The following is a 20818-nucleotide window of genomic DNA, read 5'->3' as shown; positions in this document are numbered from 1 at the left end:
TTACGACAGGTAGACGTAATCAAGAATACTTTAGAAATACATTTGAATACCAACTTCTTTGGTTGCATTTTAACCTCAGACAAACATTTGTTTTTCGATTCACTCTAAAATGTTATACGCGTACAACTCTGCATTAATTCAAGTTTAGTTTACTTGTAATTCAAAAACATCTCAAATCATCTTTTTCTTTTGAAATGAATGAAACACACAAAATGTAATTTAGTTACTTATTTTATATTTTAAAAATAGCCTTCTGCAGTGTCGTGATTTATAAAACCACACAGTAATAAAAATTAAATGGTTTGCACATTATAATTCCATGCATCAATGCTCACTGACATTGTGCTCCATCTAATGTATGAGTCTTGTTCACCAGGAGCCAGTATAATAAATATATAATAAAACACAAACAAGTTTCACAACTAAGTGATTCTGTAAACCTCCGTGATAGTATCCGTCTTTTTGCAGAGGATAAAGAATACATTCCTATAAATATTGTTAGATTTTAGAAATGCCCATTGTTTATTGCATTTGAATACAATACTGTTGTACGTGTGTTCAAGGGCCTGGTGCTTACTTACATAGTTCAAAACTGTACTATTGGTTCCTGGGGATGGATGGATGATAGATCGATCAATCGATAGACAGATAGATAGATGGATGGATGGATGGATGGGCAGGCGGGCGGGCGGATAGATAGATAGATAGATAGATAGATGGATGGATGGATGGATGGATGGATGGATGGATGGATGGATGGATGGATGGATAGATAGATAGATAGATAGATAGACAGACAGACAGACAGACAGACAGACAGACAGACAGACAGACAGATAGATAGACAGATAGATAGATAGATAGATAGATAGATAGATAGATAGATAGATAGATAGATAGATAGATAGATAGATAGATAGATAGATAGATAGATAGATAGATAGATAGATAGATAGATAGATAGATAGATAGACAGACAGACAGATAGATACTTTAATTTTAATCGACATCCCGGCAAATTAAATTCACAGCTTCCACAATCTTATTTTATACTGTACGTGCTGGGGGAAGTAATGAATATTTTAATATTTCCCGATGCCCTCCTTTAGTGTATCTCTCAGGAGCAAAAGGTCAGTTAATCATTGTAGAACTGCAGGCAAAAGGCCCATCATTGAACTGCTAGATAATGAGCTTATTGCGAGAACACAGTGTACCCGTGAAGGCAAAGATTCTGACGTCTACGTCTCACCATTTCATTGATGATATTTCAGATGCCTATTTAGAATATGAAAGAATCACTAAATTCAGTTCATTAGTAATATCTCTTGAATTAATGATGTCAGAATGTATAGAAACTATGGTCTTTTATTCAATCAAAGTGGTTGCATACAATGATCCGACTACACTGATTAAATGTGCTCAAGTGTTATTCAACTGGAGCACAAAGAGGGCAGGTGCTGCTTTGGGATTGTACACAATGAAATTAATTAGCTGTGGAGAAAAATTTGGGGATTCATGATGGTCAGGTGAATCTATCCCATTGGATAGATGAAATTACGAGAACTTGCACTCACTTACATTTCCAATTGGAAATCACCTGCTGTGCATAAAACCGCACAGACAGAAGGGGACAATGTCAACTCACACACACACACACAACATATTAATATTAGTGCTGTGCCGACGAATTGGGAGGAGTTGTTGAGAGGTTTCAATGAACGGTACCAGAAGAGCAGTACAATGGGACATTCAATTGGGTGGGATGAAAAAGGTTTGATTATTTGGAATTCTAAATTTCCTGTTGTACGCTCTTATAAAGTACATTTTTTTTTTTTTAGAAGTAGGCAGAGTGGAATAGATAATATTCATCCAATATTCATCGGTAGACCAATCAAGAATGTCTGCTGATCTTAGAATAGGAATTTTATCAGCCACCCACTTAAATAAGGGAGACACAAAGGAGGAGGAGTAAGAACAAATGAGTCATAGACGGCGCGTTACCTTGACAACAGTCTCCTGAGCTGCTTCCTGATGATCTGGTTGGCCGCACAGATGTTGCCCGCAACACTATTACATTGACTTCAATAGTCTTTGAAACATCGGCTCACCAGACAAGATGGTTCTTGCAGTTTTTGTGATGTGTTGAAGGGGAAGGAACTTTGAAATGATTACCAGTATTTTTTTTAATTTAGGCTTCAACTCATCTGTGTCCTTAATGAGGGCACGCGCTATAGAAAGTGAATTAATAGATGGCTGGATATAGTAATCATGCACAAACTGAAATTAGTGGGATGGATTATTGCTTCCAAAGGAAAGGCAAATGTTTCAAAATGTCTTTTAATTTCAAAACAAAAACAGTTATTCATGGGGGATGACAGGAATCAGGGATTATTTACTGTTATTTTGAACTAATTTGTGGCATTTATAGACAGTAAAAAAACTTTTCTAATGCATTTTTTTCAGCCGTAATTGTTGACTGATTTTGGCTATTTATTTTGAACTTTTATTTTGTATTTTATATTTATATTTTATATTTCCACATCACTGTCCTACAAGTGTTGCGATATCCTAATTTTACTGGATAGTAAATGTACACGTTCTTCTTTTTTACCTTTGTCTAGCGATAACTTGTTTAAAGAATGGATGTATGGACATTTGAATTATACGTTGGTGATTTTGTCGGTAAGTTTCAAGTAACTACTGTACAGTACGACATAGTTAAATGCAGTACGCTGCCAACCGTCCATCATTTGGTCTCTTACGACCCCTACCGGAATACTAAGGCGCTAAACATTCATCTACTTGTATTATTCCCAGCACTAGATGACGCAATTACCCCGTTTTTAACATTTACTGTATTGTTTTGTTTTGTTTTTAAAAGAAAAATAGTAATCGTAATAGATGAACGGATATACTGTACACATAAATGTTCAAAATTTAAATAGACGACATTTGTAGTGTGAATGTCACTTTACTAAAGCCATCCTTGACGACATGTACAATATGTGTGGGGAAAAAAGAACATTTAAGCAAATCCAATTTACATTCCTCCACTTCGGAGGGGGATTATCCTGGTTTATTTTCCCCAATTGGAAAAAAAAAGTCAGCTGTCATGGGGAAGAGGGATGTGTTTTCCAAGAGTGTAGGAAAATGTCAGCATATTTCTTGACAGGCTGTGGGGCACTAACATTTTACTTGGACTCAAGCTGTGACTCGAGATACATCATTTTTGCAGTGATGTCTAAATATATACACAAACTACCTCGCAGCCACATTTGCAAGAGAATCTACTGTACATTTAAATCCTACTTTCCTCTTCTGTTGCACTTAAATTTTGCGTGCCAGTCCAGATTATTGGGTGAGTGCTTGTTTGATCTAGTTCGTTTGTAATATGGCAACACAAAGTCCTTCACCTCCTCCACTCATGACAACACACTTCTCAGGCCCCGTGAAGTCATACATATGACATCACCTCCCAAGCATGTACAATCACTCACTAAAACTGGATTTGATTAACTTGTGCATTGGAACACCAGCAAGCGCATCAACAAGGCCCACCAAAACACATGCAAGAAATGAATTACGTACTACTTTTAGGAACTGGTTTAAAGTCTCAACAAGGAAAGAATAGCAAATGGATTGAAGGTAAAAACATTTATTGTTTAAGATATCATATATTCAGCAGTGCGTTTCACCAGTCTTATGTTGTCGGCACCTGTTATTTTAACATAATGTACAAAAGAAATTGCCACAGTAGTTGTGCAGATCTGTGTTGAACACACATTGGAGAGTTCATACACACTGCAGTTGAGATGCCGTTTTACAGTTCATATACATGAGTCACAGATTATAAACAAAGCCCAACAAAGAAGCTGAACATGAACTGTCCACCTGTGTGTATCATGTGAAAAGACAAGCAGACGTGAGCATGCAAAGAAACCAACACAGCTCAATGTGAAAGGAATGTGACATTGAACATGATGACTGAATAGGGATGCTATGACACAAATACACCATTTACAAGCTTCAAAGTATCTTATTTGAGCCAGCTGTATCGCAAAATAGTGTAACTTGAGATGACTGGCTTGAGGTACCCAGCAGAAATGAATGGTATGTTGATGGGAGAACCTGCTGAGTGTCAAGTGAAAGTGTGTGGTGGTAAGAAGTCCTGAGACCTACTCGTACTCGTGGTTCGGCATTTGTAAATATACTCATCTAAATGTTGATTTTGTGCTAAGGCTAATTTTGTGGTATAGAGATACCAAGAAACTATACTTAAGTAATTTGAACAAAAGTAGGCCTCCACTAATTTTAGTGCTGAGGAACTATGTTGACACAAGTGGAGAAGCTTTAGATTCCCAAAAGCAGTGCTTTGCTGCCATCTTGTGGCATTTATAGAGACTTACAAACCGTTTAAGGGTGGTTTAATGTGTATTTTCTTGCACAAGAATCGCTAACATGGTGTCCAGTCTTGTTCTTTATGATCGACATTGTGATTTCCCACTGTTGTCGTAGAAGTAATCTTTGGAAAACCATAAATGTTTGCAAATAGTAATGGGATTATTAATGTTGATATGACTATTGTTATGTCCATTGACCTCTTGCCACTTTAGGATTCTGGCAATTGTTATATTTGATCAAATCAGTTGATAATTATGCGAAATCATTAGCATGATTCAGTATCATCTCATAATTCAATGAAATTTAAGCAAATTTGTGACTGAAGGTATGGAACAGGTGGCCCTTTGCATTAATGAATACCCAAGAAGTAGTTCAGTTTCAAAAAAGTGGGCCACAGTGTTTGAGGGAATAGTGGAGAAACTATCTTTTATGTACAGTCATTTCAATCACTTCCTTTGTTCTGTCACTTCATATTGACAATTTTAACCACAAATTATAGCCTGAAAAGAAAACAATAAAAAAAACCGTTGTGAAAAAGATATTGCACAAGGAATGCTCAGCAAAATGACACCATGAGAAAGTTACTATTTAAGCCAAAAACAAGTCCAATACAAACACATGGTCCAACATAACACAATTTAGCAACGCATGTGTTATTCTTTGGCATGGTTTAACATCAGAGTACAAAATTCATGGCTTCATTTGTTAAACCTTTTCACTACAGAATGACATTAAATTTCCTGTTCATGGTCGTTCCAACTGATGATTACTCATAATTAACATTTTGTTACTGGAGGTCAGGAAAACACAAAGCAGCTAAAATAAAGCACTTTGTAAATACGAAACATTATTCAGGGGTACTTTTGAGTGGGTCCAGTATTAAACATGGGGGCTCAGCAGTCATTTATTAGGATGACTCTGGCAACAAGGTCCACAATAACTTAACCAAACATGCTTTGCTTGCATGAATCAGGACATGCAGCAGCTGTGAAGTTTTACAAGATAGTGCACAAAAAAAGCATACATGCGCAGTCACTTTACAAGTGAAGATACTTGTAATGTGTGTAGAAGGTGACATTGAGCAGCGTGGTTTTTAAGAGCTGTGGAGGTTGTTTTTTTTTTGTTTTTGTTTTTAGGCAGGCCGCAGTCCTGCTGTGTGAGTTGTTTGTGTGACCCTGATGTTCCATGAGGTGATCCTGAATGATAATTTCTATTCTGCTACGTATGTTACACTAACAGTTATTTCATGTGATATCAGTATAAAAGAAGAGAATTAAAAAAAAAAAAAAAGTCAGGACAGATTAGTTCAAGGCTGAAACCAGGGAGCAAATGAACTGGAAAGACTAAAAACTAACTTGATTAACATCCTCAATAACAGCATAAAAATAATAAAACGCATATATGAGAGGGGAGTGGGGGCATTTCATTCCAGTTATTTCTCGTCTTCTCAGGTATACGTTCTTGCTGTGCCTTGCCCCACAGTTTGGCACAAGACTTGTTCCACACGGTGAGATGAGATCAGGGCTTGGTGGAAATGATTCCACATGGCGAGATGAAGCAACATGATTGGCTGGGAGACGGGCTGACCGCCGCCTTTACTGGTCCCCTTCCACTCGTCTCCTGCGCACTGTGGACAAAGTAAGTTTTAAAATTCCATTATTCCTGCTGCCAATGCTAAATGAAAGAAACAGAACGATTACATGCTAAACTACGTATTGTTAGCTCTTAAAACAAAGTGTGAGTCAGCACGTGGTCAAAATTCACACCTATTTCAAGAGCATGTGTCAGTGAGTACAGAACAAACTAAGCTGACGCCAGTCAATGCAATGAATATTTCCATCAACACTGTGTTGAGAAGTCACTGTTAAGTTGCGCCGAGCACACCCCATGCATCAGACCTGTGCTACTGCAGCTTTGGCGGGAAGAACTAAAAGACAGAGCAGATCGTTGATGCCTAGAAATCAAAAACATCCACAAGAGTATCTGTTTATGCCAAAGAAAAACTGGTAAGAGAAGTAAATGTGAACATTATGGTATTCTCCTAAGCTTTGATGGGAAGTTTGACTAGTTTTGACTGTTTTTGGTAAAACGTTGTAAACATTGACTAATTCAAATTATAGCCAAGTTACACTTTTTTTTCTGTGACTTTCTGCTTAAAAAAATGTACAAAAACATGAGAGGTATACTCATTGAATGTGTGGAATCATATTACTTATCACAATTATTTTGCTTTCTTTCTTTTCTGTTACAAGAGAGTACACACACTTGCTATGGTTCATCTTGGAAACATGTTCAAGTGGCTCATTGGGTAAAAAGCGAGAACGCTAATGTGATGTGGCAGAATACAAAACAAAAGACATCGTTTGCATACTGGCAAGAGGACATCCACTCTGTAAGATGAACACTGAGGAGCTGTTATTTCATACTGTTTCATTTTCATGATGCTAAAAGGGAGCATGAGTTCACTGACATAAAGAGGCAGATATTTCTGCCGGGTATGTTACATCAGGTTCAAGAGGTGTGTACACACGTGTGCCTCATACCCAGGTCATTGTTCTTTGTGATGGCGGCGGCAGCTCGAGAGCGCGGCCCCTGCTTGGTGAAGTGGTAGCCAAACTTCACTATGCTGTTGTTCTCTTCCAACATTTTCGCTATCTCCATCTCGACATTGGTACCCAGCTGTTGCCTCTGAAATGCAGCGCAAAAGCTCAAAAGGCCAGCACATTACACGAACATCATTTTACAGATCCCAGGATAGGGTGGTTGGACTGACTAATGGAAATATACCAAACAGGTCAATTTTGTGTAAGCTATTTAATTGACAGTTGTCGTTTACATTGATCATGAATTCAAGGATTCCTAAATGTCCTATCAACAGACATTTTTGTGAGATTGTAGGTTCCAAGGCCTACTAAAATAAAAAGAGAATGGCAAAATTATTTGCGGTTTGAATTTTCCTATTTGAACAAAAAAAAAAAAAAAAATGTTGTACACCTGCTGCACAATGACAAAATAAGGCATTCTATTCTATTCAAATCTGTTTAAAAATGAAAATAAATGTAGCAAAGGTGTGGAATTGTACTTGCAAAAGAATGAAAATGTAAGAAGATTTGATTGCACATGTTTGGACATTCCGTACCTAACAAAAAAGTTCAATGTGCAGTAGGGCTGCACGATTATGGACAAAGTCATAATCACGATTATTATGGTCAATATTGAAATCCCGATTATTCATCATGTTTGGTCAAACATGCCTATTTATTGCCCTTTTTTATTTATAGCAAAACAGCTAACTTACTTGCTGAGTGCAAAACAATGAAAAAAAAAAGCCTACTTAGAACCAAGCACATTACTAACTTTTAATATTTTAATCAATTAGCAGTCAAAAAGTAAATTTCGATTATTTCAAACCGAATTTATACCAAATTTTTGCCAATCAGATTGTTCAAAATGGATCTCATTGACAGCTACCGCTATATATATTACGAATAGGGTGAGAAACTCAATGCCATTTCACACTGGCAAATCATTTATTAGGGTGAGAAAAGTGGCAGCTTTTGTCATGCAAACATGTGAGAAACATTGCCCCCTGCTGGTAAAATGAAAAAGTGCTTGATTTGATGTGTAATCAAAAAAAGTGTTTTGACTTTTTAAATGATAATATCACCAAAGATCAGCTTAATCGTGGCAGCCAAAATTGTGATTGTGATTAAAATTCGATTAATTGTGCAGCCCTAGTTAATAGAGATGAGTTTTGAGTCGTAGAAATCAACAAATAATTGTTTTTAAATCAGGATTTCAATATCAATAAAATTAGTTTCCATAATTGCCCAGCCCAAGCATATTTTCAAATTTGTTAATTTATGATATGCAGTGTTGAAATATCACAGCAAACTATTCAGCGCTGGAAGATGCCACTTTAAGCTAGCTTCTTGACTTGAGCTTCAAATTAATTGGCACGAATGTGTGTTTACCTGGTTGTCTATTTTGATCTCTCGGAGTGTGTCATTGTCTCGCAGTGCGTCAATCAGCGACTGCATTCCAGCGCCGGTGATGAAGTTGGACTCCAAGTTCAAACTTCGCAGTGTCTTGTTTTCTCTCAGGGTTTCGCTGAATGCCTGGTAGGGCCACAATTAAACATGTGAACAAAGAATGTGAGGTAAAAGCTAAGAGACCAGCGTCCCTCACCACTGCAACAGGGTCATTACTCCGTGTGGCTGCCATGCTGAAGATGGTTACGTGTGTGTTCTTCTCCATGGCTTTGGCAAAGTCTTTTAGAGTGGGGACGGGGATGTTCTGCATAAAGGAATTAGCAAGGGGGTTGGTTGATTGTTGAAAAAAAATATACTCAATTCTAAGATCACTGATTCTAAATGAGTGTCGCACCTTAATGTTGTTCAAGTTGACCTCGGTTAAGGAGGGATCGTTGCTCTTAATTCTGTTCAGTGTTTCTTCGACATTTGTTGGATTGGGTGGCTCGTCAAACACAGGGTTCATCTTCTCCCCTTTAACCACATCTTGGACAAAAACAACAAACAGTAATTTTTATTCATGCTTTTGTATTTCAGTGTGACTTGAATTTGTTGTCAAATGTAGGTCACTTTACATCTGAAGCAAGAGTGAGTGTTAGATAGCTATTTTTACAATTACTAAACTCTTTATCAACAATATATCTATATTTTTTTGGTCCTATTAATGGTGTCAGTATTACTAGATTCATTTGTAGGAAAAGTAGCAGGATCGCCATTTTTTGTTTGACATACTGTTGTAGCCTTCTTTTGCTCCGGTTCCGTCGTAAGTCTGACTGCTGGTTACAAGCGTGTGAACACCTAGGATTGCTGAAAAAAAAAAAGACACATAAGGCTCCACATGCACAGAACTGTGACCTCAAAAGTATACCTGAAGGGCATTATGGGACTAGGGATGATGAAAAACATGCAGTATGATTTGGACTAATAGAAGACAAAAAAAAAAGATGGGAGTCACAAGTGTAAATCTTGAACTGTATCAGTTTATCTATGCTAGCTTTCAGTGTTTTGGCCCTTGAGCCCATACGGATGTAATTCCACTTACACGCAAGATCACAAAGTTCGGTATCTGTGGCACTGGACAGGGCTTCCTCCAATTCTGGGTCAAGCGTTGTGACATTCTCCAGTCGTGTTTCTACTGGTTTCTGTTTAGGAATAAATATTTTGCCTGGGGAGACAAAGCCAGAGCGTGTTGAGAGAAGAGCATGACAAGAAGGGTATGATTCCATCCTTTGTAACAATTGACAGGGGAAAAAAAAAAAAGGTAAAATCAGTTATGCTATTTATTTGTTCACATCCTCTCATGATACCTTGCAGTAGCAGAGGAGCTTGTTCTACTCTTTATTTCCCCTCACAAGATGAATAAAAGCTTTACTTTTTTTGTTTTTAAATGTTCCATAAACAACATTTTAGGTCTTATTTCATACCATTCATTATTTATGTATAACACAAATCTCTGTGTTCATTGTGCATGAAAATGCTTTTTGGACAAATAATGCTGTTTATTTTGTACATTACGGGTGCAACTAATGATTATTTTTAATAAATGTTAAATTTGATAAATGAAAAACAAGTTAGACTTTCCATCAAATTACGGTATTTAAAAAATAGGATATTAATTCAAGGCAGCTGTGTGGAAGAGTGGTTTGCACATCCACCTCACAGTTCTGAGTCCCAAGTTCAAATACAGCTCGCTCCAGCCTTCCTGTGTGGAGTTTGCATGTTCTGCCCGAACCCGCGTGGGTTCTCTCCAGGCACTCTGGCTTTCTCCCACATTCCAACAGCAAGCATGGTGGGTGTATTGGGCACTCTAAATTGTCCTTAGCTGTTATTTGGTGCGTGAATGGTTGTACGTCCCTGTGTGCTCTCCAATTGGCTGGCAACCAGATCAGGGTGTCCCCTGCCTACTGGCTATAGACAGGCATATAGATAGGCACCAGCAAGCCACCGACACGAGTAAGGATAAGCAGCTATAGAATATGAATGTATGTATGGACATTGGTTCAAACTGACCATGCAATAACAAGCAGACTAATATTCAGTTCCTGGTTTGGTCAGGCAAAATGGGCAAAAATATTTTAGCATGTTTTCTCCACGTATTCAATAAACAAATGTTTGTAAATGTTTCATTTTTGGTTTGACAAAATTAAGTGCTTACATGGAAGAACACAGAAAAATGAGAATAGTTACTGATGATAGGATATGGACTCTTTGAAATTAAATTCCCAAAATGATAAATCAAGTGTCAAAAATGGTTTGCCATCGATTAATTGTTAATCCATATTCATCGATTTATTTATCGTTCCAGTTCAGTTTAAATCTGACCCGCCTATTTCCTTGCCTTGTGCTGCTGTAATAGCATGACTTATCACAATAATTCTGATCATGCTTGTTTTCATTTGTCTCCAACACACACCAAATGAGAAACAGCGGCAGCTTGCCTTGCTGTCACCAACTGCTTCCTGTGCTCTCAGCAACAATAAGGCATCTTATTGAAAAAGACAATGTGTTTTCTTTCCTGAAAAGTACAGGAGTCTTAAGAAACTCTACTACATTCTTTCTTTTAATTTAGTAGCCAGAGACGAGACAATATATATGGGTCTTTGGGTTGTTACAATATAAAATAGGATGTAAAAAGGGTTACGTATCATGAGGTATTATTCTGCTACAACATTCCACACCACAATACTCAGTTGAGCCAAACTAAGACGAACAGTCAGGCCAGCATGGTAGTGCCATGGTAACCACGATGAGGGAAGAAGGGGGTAAAGGGAAGGAAGTCATGAACAATAAGTGAACTGTAATCTTGACTGCACTGCTGCAATGTCACAGCCTGTGGATGCCAGTGCTACAGGCCTGCAAATATCAAGCGCTTGTTACTTGTAACTCCCTTTGAAGTCAGTGAACCCAATCAAATTACTATACCGGTCCCTGGTGGGGGTTCTGGCACTTCCTGGACCAGACCGAACAGTAAATACAAATCAGGCTCCATTCTGCGCCTGTTCATTTGGAGGACCAGGCATTTAGGGATGTGAATGTGGTCCCAAAATCAAAATAATCTTACTTTAATGTACACTGTGGATTCCATTATTAATATGACAAAAGAAACCAAAGACATGATTCATATCACAAAGAATCCTGAGTCAAGGGGGGGTTATATCTACCAGTAAGCAAAGCAAATTATTTATATTATATGGCAGCTATTAGAGCTAAAAAGCCTAAGGATGTGTAAACAGTGTTAATCTCCACAAACAAACCTCTGAGATTGGAAAAAAAAAAAAAACAAAAACTAGAAGTGGGAATGAGAAACTAGTGAGAAGAAGCACAACAAAAACCTAATAAATAAAATAGCAAAGGTAAACAAAATGGTAAAGGCTTAATATCCTTAGCAGCTGTTTCCAAGACACTTAAGGGGGCTGTTTGATTTAATTTATCAGCATGGGGTGAAAAGACGAAGAGGAAGGGAATCTGCAACATTCCACATAAATGCAATGATTCAAACTTTCCATGTCGTCATAGGACTTGCACACATGCACATATGGGACCCATTATGGTGAACAGGCCACTGCGGGTTCAGCGTGGATGTCAAAATGTTAGCTTCACATTTTATCTATTATTTAAAGCCCGACAAGTTGAACTCTTTTGGATTGTGCTAGGAAGGGATAAAAAACGTAACACTGTTACAATATTTGTGACACAGCCCCCACATCACCCTCCAAAATTATTATTTTAAATCAGGAAATGCAATTTTTATTACAGTACAACAAAAAAATGCTGGATTTGTAATCCATAAACCTTTTGGTTTTATAGGTCAGTCTAACACTAAAATAACTGCAGCTGAAACATGAATTATGTGAAAGACAGTTTATTTAGCTACTTCAATTATGTTGAACTCCGACTTGAATATTTTAAGCGGCCATTATGACAATTTATCAAAATTTTAACAAACAACTGTGGCGTAAAACATGTCAGTAAGCCATCATTATAATGTAGAAATAAAGGTTTAAATATTTGTTTTCGCAAATTGCAAGGTTTCTCATTTGAAAGATGCATTGCGTGCTAAGACGTTGCAATGCTGACGTAAATTTTAGCCTAAGTAGAATCATTACATTGTTATTGTAAATGAATTAGCACTGGATAATTCAACGTCTGACATTTGTATTTTTACTTTGGAACTTTGATGTCACTCTGGTAGCAATAGATTTGAAAACCAATACCAAAGAATAATTGTTATGGCTAAATTCCTTTTTTTTTTACTTCAGTAGGTCCCTCATTCATACATTATACAGGGTACCTTACATTTATGCATCATGCCACCATTTACAGAAGACAATTAAAAATAAGAGTGCAGCAACTGAAACTCATCGTTGTCTATATGTCTTTACTATAGTGCCAAACTGTGGCCAAACTCACACCAGAAGTCTTACAATTGGGGTTGTAAACAGACTGCAGACATTTCTATTAACTTCAATAAGGACATCTGATTTGAGACCAAATCACAATCAAGGGTTTTGACAGAACGAAACAATCTCTTTAAGTCAAAGCAGCGCTCTGCTAACTTCTACAGTTTAGTCCAAAATATGCTTTATGGTTCAACTGTTTCATATGCCTTGAATTCTTGTGTTGATTCACCCTCCGCATAACACTGACGCTCCCCCGCACACCCGCCATACGGTTGCATAACAGCTAACAAGCATTAGTAATACTTGCGAAGACAGCAACAGAGTAATTACAGTTGTGTGTCTAAATTAGATGACTGCTATAGACACACACCAGTTCTCAATCTCAGTTGACAATACACATGACATTATGGAGTTAAAAAAAAATGTCTTTTTATAACTTTCTTTTTTTCTTTTTTTAATTTGATTGTCATCATGATAAGGTTGATGTCTGCTGTAGCAGGAATGTTTTGCAATTTTGGAGGCGAACTGTAACCGTTCTTTTACAAGAAGGGACCAGGAAATACCTAGACTGAATCATGTTTAGATACAGTATAAGCGCTTATATGCTGACAACTACAATATCTGTTGTTAAACACTGTCACTCCTTAATATGCTCAGAATGTGAGTCAATTTCTTTATTAGTGCTTCATTATCAATGCCATATTACTGTTTTGTTTTTTTGTTTTTTGTTTTTGTAGGGGGGGGGTGTTATCGCCTACTTTATTATTATGTCTATTGTGTGGAATGTAAGTCTGCTCAGGGAAGTGAACAGAATAAGAATTTCATTGTCTAGTGTTACTATGGATATAACAATAAAACTCGTATCTTTTTTCATTGCCATACTGTGTATTGAAATATGGATTCATACAGTTTAGCTTCATGTACCTTTCTTCTCTCCAGTGAAGGGTACAATGTCCTCCCTGTCCTTGTACTCCATGGCTTCCTTCTCCAGGTATTTGAGGAGACGTTCTCTGTCAAACGTCCCTGTGGCTTGTTTTGTAGTTTGGTTCTTCTGACGTAAACCCGCTGGAAGAAGTGCATTCTGAGAGGGATCAAAATCACACATTTGAGTTGTTATAAAATATACAGTAGTTGGACGGACTGTATATTAGGTATTATATAAAAACGAAAATGGCCCTTTGAACTCTGACCTCTGGATCCATCTCCTCCAGGGCCGTCTCCAGCTGTTTGAGCTCATCCGCCGACAAATTGTTAAGGATCTCATCTTCGTCCAGATCCTTGTACTTGTCCAGGTCCTTTTTAAATGGCAACGTCATGATGCTTGCTGTTGCTTGCCCGACCACACTGAACAACCGACTGCAGCCTCACTTTCAATGTCTCTCTGCTTTCTCGATCCGACCTGAAAACTAAAAGAAGGCCCACAGAAATACAGTCAATTGATTTGAGTATGATTAAAATATACTTTTTTATTGTATCTATATTTTGTCCGAGAATCAGCTATGATTTTCAGAACTGTGAGGAAAATGTGCAAACCCATTCATTCACCATGCTACACCCATACTTTTTGAATATCTTTTGAATAAAGATATCAATATTAGAATAGTTCATTTGGATTTTGTTTTTTTTGTTTTCCTAGTAGTACCAGGCCTTACAACTAAGTAGACGCCTCACTCTTGTTGAAAAATGCAGGCAGATTTAATCAAGTCTTTTGCAAAAGAGGCCAATGTTGAGCTCATCCTTGTGAAACAATAGTTGATCACAGCTGTCTGTGTTGAACATAAAACTTTGCAATGACGCAAGCCACACAGCTGGAACAAAGCAAACTTTCTCAGAAAATCAACAGTGATCACCACTCCTATGACGAGTGCCAAGTCTCTTCCGGTGAACCCATTGGGCTACTTCAACTCCAGAAACAAGGTCTTTCTTATATCATGTAGCATCAAGCATAATCCTAAATCCATATGCGCCACCACTGGATGATTTGAAGAAACCGATTGTGTGTGAATGCTTGATGAGGGGTGGTGAATACATTTCAGAATGAGTGTGTATCCTGTGAAACTGTGATGAGACCTCCGTTTTCTGTTCACTTTCCCACGCCACAGTTGGAACATAACATGACCTCATCATTTCCAGATTCCCCTGAAATGGTCCACAACTCAAATTAGTCCTAAGCCATCCCCAAAACTACATCTAAAGACACTTAACCCTACACCTTCCTTAATGGTTTTCTTAGTGTAGTTTATTGCATTAGAAAGTGAACATTAAGGAAGTCTTAGTACCACTAGCTCACAAGACATGCCACTTAACATAAATTAGTCAACACTGTAAACACTGGGCAAAAGAAAAATTCTCGAGGGTGGGCAAATGATTTCTGGCAGTTTTCTCAGAGCTGCTCAAGTCGGTAATTTCTCCACTTAAGAGGGGTTTCCTGAACACTCTGCAGCTAGATGTGTTGTTCAGTTGCTCGCCTCCACAATTCAACCTCTGTCTTTCTCTAACCCTTCTCCTAGCCTGCGCCAAATGGCAAATGGCAAAAGTAACAGCAAGCGCATTTAGAAGCCTGGGGGCCTGTTGACAACGATGGCTTTAATCAACAGAAATACTGTAATGTCACTCGGGTAATATACAGTGCACTCAAATGTATGAAGTTGCCATAGAATGCTTGAATACTAGAGACTAGGAACAAGTGTTTCTAATCCAAACCTTAACCCTCATGTTATGTTGTGGGTCAAAGTGACCCATTTGAAAGTTAAAACAAATGTTGTACATTTTTAGGAAAATACCTCTGCTGGGCTTATAAATAATCATACATACTGATTAAAAAAGGCATTTGTATAGATTTTTGTGAATACAATGTTTTTTGAAATTTTAAATGTGTGGAACTGTCTTGATAAATAAGAAAAAAACGAGGCTCAAAACGACCTAGAAAAATGATTGCTGTGTCTGCAGGAGGAAAAGGAATCACAAGATTTGTACGCATGATTGCACACAAAATGTTTTTTCTGAAACATTTGGATGAATACATATGACTTTGGGTCAAATTGACCCAGGATATTATTACTATTCCAGAGAAATAAATGTATAGTAACACACAGGTATAAATTAAACATTGTTTTTTTTTACTTGGTGAGTGGGTTTCCATACAGAAAAAAAACACAGAATTTTTTTATACTTTTGATTAATTATAGTCACTATTAGTCAAAAAAATATTCACTAATCAATTGACTATCGAGATCATTGTTAGTAATCGGCCTATAAGAAGCGTAATATTTTAATGAATTGCTTGGCATGTTCAAATATAAGTGCTTATATCTGGTTTGAAAAAAGTGGTTTTGGTGCATCCCTAGTTAAAACGTCAATCACGACAAATGCTAAAAAGCACTGAGGGTAAAAGTGTGATGATATTTCTGGTCAGGATTTGGAGAACGTGCAGGTTAGAGCAGCCAGGATAAACATAAGTCACACATATAATGCTCTTATGACAAGATGAGCTCGAAATAACACCGTTTACAGTTTTATCCTCTTTTCTCAAAAGGCAGCAATGAAGGTCCAGTAAAATTGAAAAATATTAGTGCATGCAGAAAGTGATAATGGGACATTTGTCCAGCGTGATTAATTGCATTCTCTTTCTCATCTCTGCTAATCCTTCAACACAAACACAATGACAGTAAGCCAATAATGCTGCAAACCCGTCTACACAACTCACCTTGTCACCTTGACCTTCCTGACCTCGCCAATACCAATTGACACTTAAACTTGCCTATCATTAGAAAAAGGCATAACTGAGTCTCCTGTACTAAAGTATTTGTATTACTATTTGAACAAATCTCCGGCTATCCACAAAGTCGAAGTGGGGGTGGGTGGGATACAGCAGAGAAATGAACAGGTGTTAGTCTCTTTTCTCGATTAAAGTAGACTGCCCCAATAAGCCAATAATGCTGCAAACCCGTCTAACACAACTCACCTTGTCACCTTGACCTTCCTGACCTCGCCAATACCAATTGACACTTAAACTTGCCTATCATTAGAAAAAGGCATAACTGAGTCTCCTGTACTACAGTATTTGTATTACTATTTGAACAAATCTACAGCTATCCACAAAGTCGAAGTGGGGGTGGGTGGGATACAGCAGAGAAACGAACAGGAGTGTGTTAGTCTCTTTTCTCGATTTAAGTAGACTGCCCCAATATGAGCCTATAGATAGAATTACACAACTTCCTCATCCCACACATTGCTCTATCTTATTCCCACATCTCCTTGTGTATTCTTTGTTGCACTTATGTTTCCAAAATACTTATCTGAATGTGTCTTGCAGTAAGTAAATATGTTTTTGTACATGCTAAGAAATAAGACCAATTTAAATAATAGGTTCTCCCAAAGACTTGGCAATGAAAAGGCAGGAAATGGAGTGTGCCTCAAAATAACACACATGATTGCATACTCCCCCGTTCAAGCTGCACACATGAGACACATACAACATTATTACTGTACTATGTATAATAAGAAAAGGTTTCAAGGATGTTCTGGTCTTTCAGCTTGGCAAAGACTAAGAGAAAGCATAAGCATAAAATACAAGTTCTACTAGAGAGACTGCTTCAGAATAATGGGCCCTCAAAATTTGAATGCTCTGGTCTGAATTTGGAAATTGACATTTTCAGAGAAGAGCTCGAAGTTCTGCTTTTTTATATTTTGTTTATTTGCCACATTGTGTTTTGTTGTGATGGCTTTAAATTCCTGCCGCTCAACTTCCCCAGACTCTTTGTGAGATTTATTTTTCCCCGCCAACTAACACTATAACCCCTAATATTATAAGGGCCTTCTATAGTGGTATTTGAGAGTATAACTGAATGAAAATGTTCAAACTGCATCGTTCCAAGTGGCTTAACTCAGGGGTGGTCAATGTGTCGACCGCTGAAGAAGTGTTGGTCCACCACATGACATCATACTATATGGGAAAAGAAAAACAAAAATTTCAAAAAAAAAAAAAAAAAAAAGGCACCAGCCATGAATCTGCGCTTGATTTTGTTTTTAAGCACTCTGAATTGATCATCAAACGCTATTTCGGAATAAATTGGTGTTGTTTAAATTGGGATGTTCTCACCCTGTGAGTAAAAAAGATTATCAGGTAGACCATTGCTGTAACACTGCTACTGGGATTTCAAAATAAAAGCGTGCCAAGGTTGTTACCTTGCTATGGTCCAGTTTATTTTGAAGTATCGGATGAAGGTCTCACAATGTTTGGCTGTTTTATTATAATGTAGTAAATGTACAGGCAGCCCCAGATCTTGTCGATTCATATTAGTTACTGCCTGGTAAATGTGTCTATCCTGCATGTGTTATTTTACTCTTCCCTGTCTTAGTAAAAAAAAAGAAGCAACAATGAGTACTGCAAGCCTAGGTAAGTTGAGCAACTCATACGCTTGTCTCTCAATGCAGTTGGACGAATCTTCAAATGTGTGACACAGCTCAGATGTGCATTTTAATTTGTATGGTGTTTACTTAAGTTATATCACTAAGAACGGTTTAGTATCTGATGAGGTATTAAGTGATATCACTGCAAAACAGGAGCTATTAGTTCATTATATTGGTGCTGAGCTGTGCTGGCCGTCCATCATAGGTTATGTTATCATAGGTCATAATGTCACCAGTCCAATGTAGAAAAAAAAAAAAGAAAAAGAAAACATGCCTTAAATGTATGCTTCAATCCACATTCAATCCAATTGTTGATTAAGATTAAATTTAATTAGTCACTACAATACATTTGCATTTAATCTTTTAAAACTGCTTGTTTCACATCTTAATTTAGATATAAGTGGTTTGGGTTACATTGCACAACTGTACCTACAACATTTCTGAGCAATTTGTTTTCGTAAGGCAGACAAATTCTATCTGCAAAGCCTGTTTATCTGCAATACAACACTGCATCGGAAAGGTGTGGCACAAGGTAGGTTTCACCACGACAGTCATGTTATCAAGCAGGTAAAAACAACAGCTTGTAAGACGATCAGCTGAACGCTCACTTTCCCCGAATGACCATGCACCAAAACAAGAGCACCAAGAGCCACACCCTGCATTCACTATGCCTACCAGGCAGACTACACCTCAAGTGAACACAGGAGAATGTGAAAAGGAATGTGTCTGTGAATTAAAAAACACAACTAATCACCATGCAGCTAATTATTGGCAGTACGTGGTATTTTACACATAGCCATCTTCATCGCTCTCGTTGATGGTGGGAGTCACCCAAGCGTACTGACTGAAAGTAAACGCATTGACGTGTTTCCGCGGTTGCTTGAAACTGGAATTTAATCAGATCCCATGAAACGAGCTATAATAAACCGCATAACAATTCAACTTGATTGCGTTACCTTTGCCGGGTACCGGAATAACTGCAAGTTATTGTGTTTTGAACAACAACGCGTCCATTGACTGACAACGCGAAATTTGCACTGTGAGAAAGTTTACGTAAATGTAACCATTGGAAACGCGTGGAAATCATTTCATTCATATTCGGTGTTTAACTCGTCATGACATGTTTATGATGATCTTACCGTCAGTTAGAATCTGCCATAAGTTACATGACAGTGGAACATTCAAATTCGCAATTAAATAAATTATTTTGAACATCCTCAGAAGCTTGGCATCTGATGGAAATAGCCTGACAGCAGATAGCTAACATGCTAGCGTTTGCTCAACAGTGCTAATGGTTGGAGCTAGCTCATCCAGCTCGAGGGCACACGTAAGTGGCAGTTTATATATAACTAATTTTTCCAGCAAGTACACCGATTAATATTAGCATTTTGTGAAAGCGTACCTCTCACACGTTTTACCTTGGGATGGTGAAACAAAGTGGTGGTGGGCGGACTTCCTTGTCTGGACGGTACCGATGTCTTGTGCGTTTGATTTCTAAACTCACTCAGCCCAAGGGCTGGTTACACAGGGAAAAACGAGTGCCGCAGATTCACAGAGTGACGTACAAATGAACCAATAGACATCACACTTACACGTTTTCAACCAATGGTGGGAAAGAACCCGCTTCCTAAGAAAGAAAAACTGCAGGTCGGACGGAAGTGAGCTAAATCGAACCAAATGAAAGAATGACTACAGTCTTTTTCATAATTTGCCCTTACAAAAAAGCAAGAAAAAAATAAATAAATAAATAAATAAATAAATATATATATATATATATATATATATATATATATATATATATATATATATATATATATATATATATATATATATATATATATATATATATATATATATATATATATATATATATATATATATATATAAAATAAACACAAAAAACATTTAACACCAACAACATTTAACTACAATACATACATTTAAAAACGATAGATAGATAGATGACGAATTGATTGATTGATTGATTGATTGGTTGATTGATTGATTGATTGATGATTGATGTGTAAACAATAAATATCAAAATGTCTTCTTCTGTATTAGGAAATAGTACAAATTGGTCAAATTGAGAATATTTAAACGTCAAATGCCCAGGGCCTCACAACACACAACAGCAATTTATTACATTAACTTCATTGTTGCTCTGATTTGTCTTTATCTCACCAAGCACAAGCACAGCACAAACATTTTTAATCATTTTTGGTCCCAATGCGAAACTGTACCGTACACTTGGAACACGACCTCGGTGAGAGAATTTCATGAACAACTTTGGTCGCAAAAGGCACCATAACTATGTTTTGTACAGAATGTAACACAAATCGGGCACATTGGCAAATGGCTGCAATTGTCACATAAGAGTTCAGTTTAAACATTTTGACATTTTACGAATATTCATCTACTTTATTATTATTATTATTATTATTATTATTATTATTATTATTATTATTATTATTATTATTATTATTACAAAAGTTATAAGCCCATCAAGATAATTTTATGATTTTAAGTGCTCGAATAGAATGACTGTCAGTTGGTCATGTTTGCTTTCCATTTTTG

General features: G+C 37.2%; 1 protein-coding gene across 2 annotated transcripts; it reads right to left on the bottom strand.

Annotated features, from left to right (window-relative positions):
• Nucleotides 1–3639: 3639 nt before the first annotated feature.
• tmod2 (tropomodulin 2) lies at nucleotides 3640–19772 on the bottom strand. 2 transcript variants are annotated; one of them, XM_088413633.1, is made up of 10 exons: nucleotides 19647–19772; nucleotides 14023–14238; nucleotides 13757–13913; nucleotides 9475–9597; nucleotides 9165–9239; nucleotides 8788–8918; nucleotides 8590–8697; nucleotides 8376–8519; nucleotides 6945–7089; nucleotides 3640–6028 (listed from the first exon to the last, which is right to left on the bottom strand). In XM_088413633.1, exons 2-10 carry the CDS (start codon nucleotides 14146–14148, stop codon nucleotides 5997–5999), a joined length of 1041 nt encoding a protein of 346 aa, XP_088269759.1. In that variant the 5' UTR covers nucleotides 14149–14238; nucleotides 19647–19772; the 3' UTR covers nucleotides 3640–5996. The 2 variants fall into 2 exon arrangements, with proteins under 2 accessions (XP_088269759.1, XP_088269758.1); XM_088413632.1 differs by having other exon boundaries at nucleotides 19663–19771.
• Nucleotides 19773–20818: the final 1046 nt, after the last annotated feature.

This window comes from Hippichthys cyanospilos, chromosome 4 (assembly GCF_059441005.1).
Source record: "Hippichthys cyanospilos isolate Australia breed blue-spotted pipefish chromosome 4, RoL_Hcya_1.0, whole genome shotgun sequence".
Lineage (NCBI taxonomy): Eukaryota > Metazoa > Chordata > Actinopteri > Syngnathiformes > Syngnathidae > Hippichthys > Hippichthys cyanospilos.
This window is presented reverse-complemented; position numbering and strand designations above follow the sequence as displayed.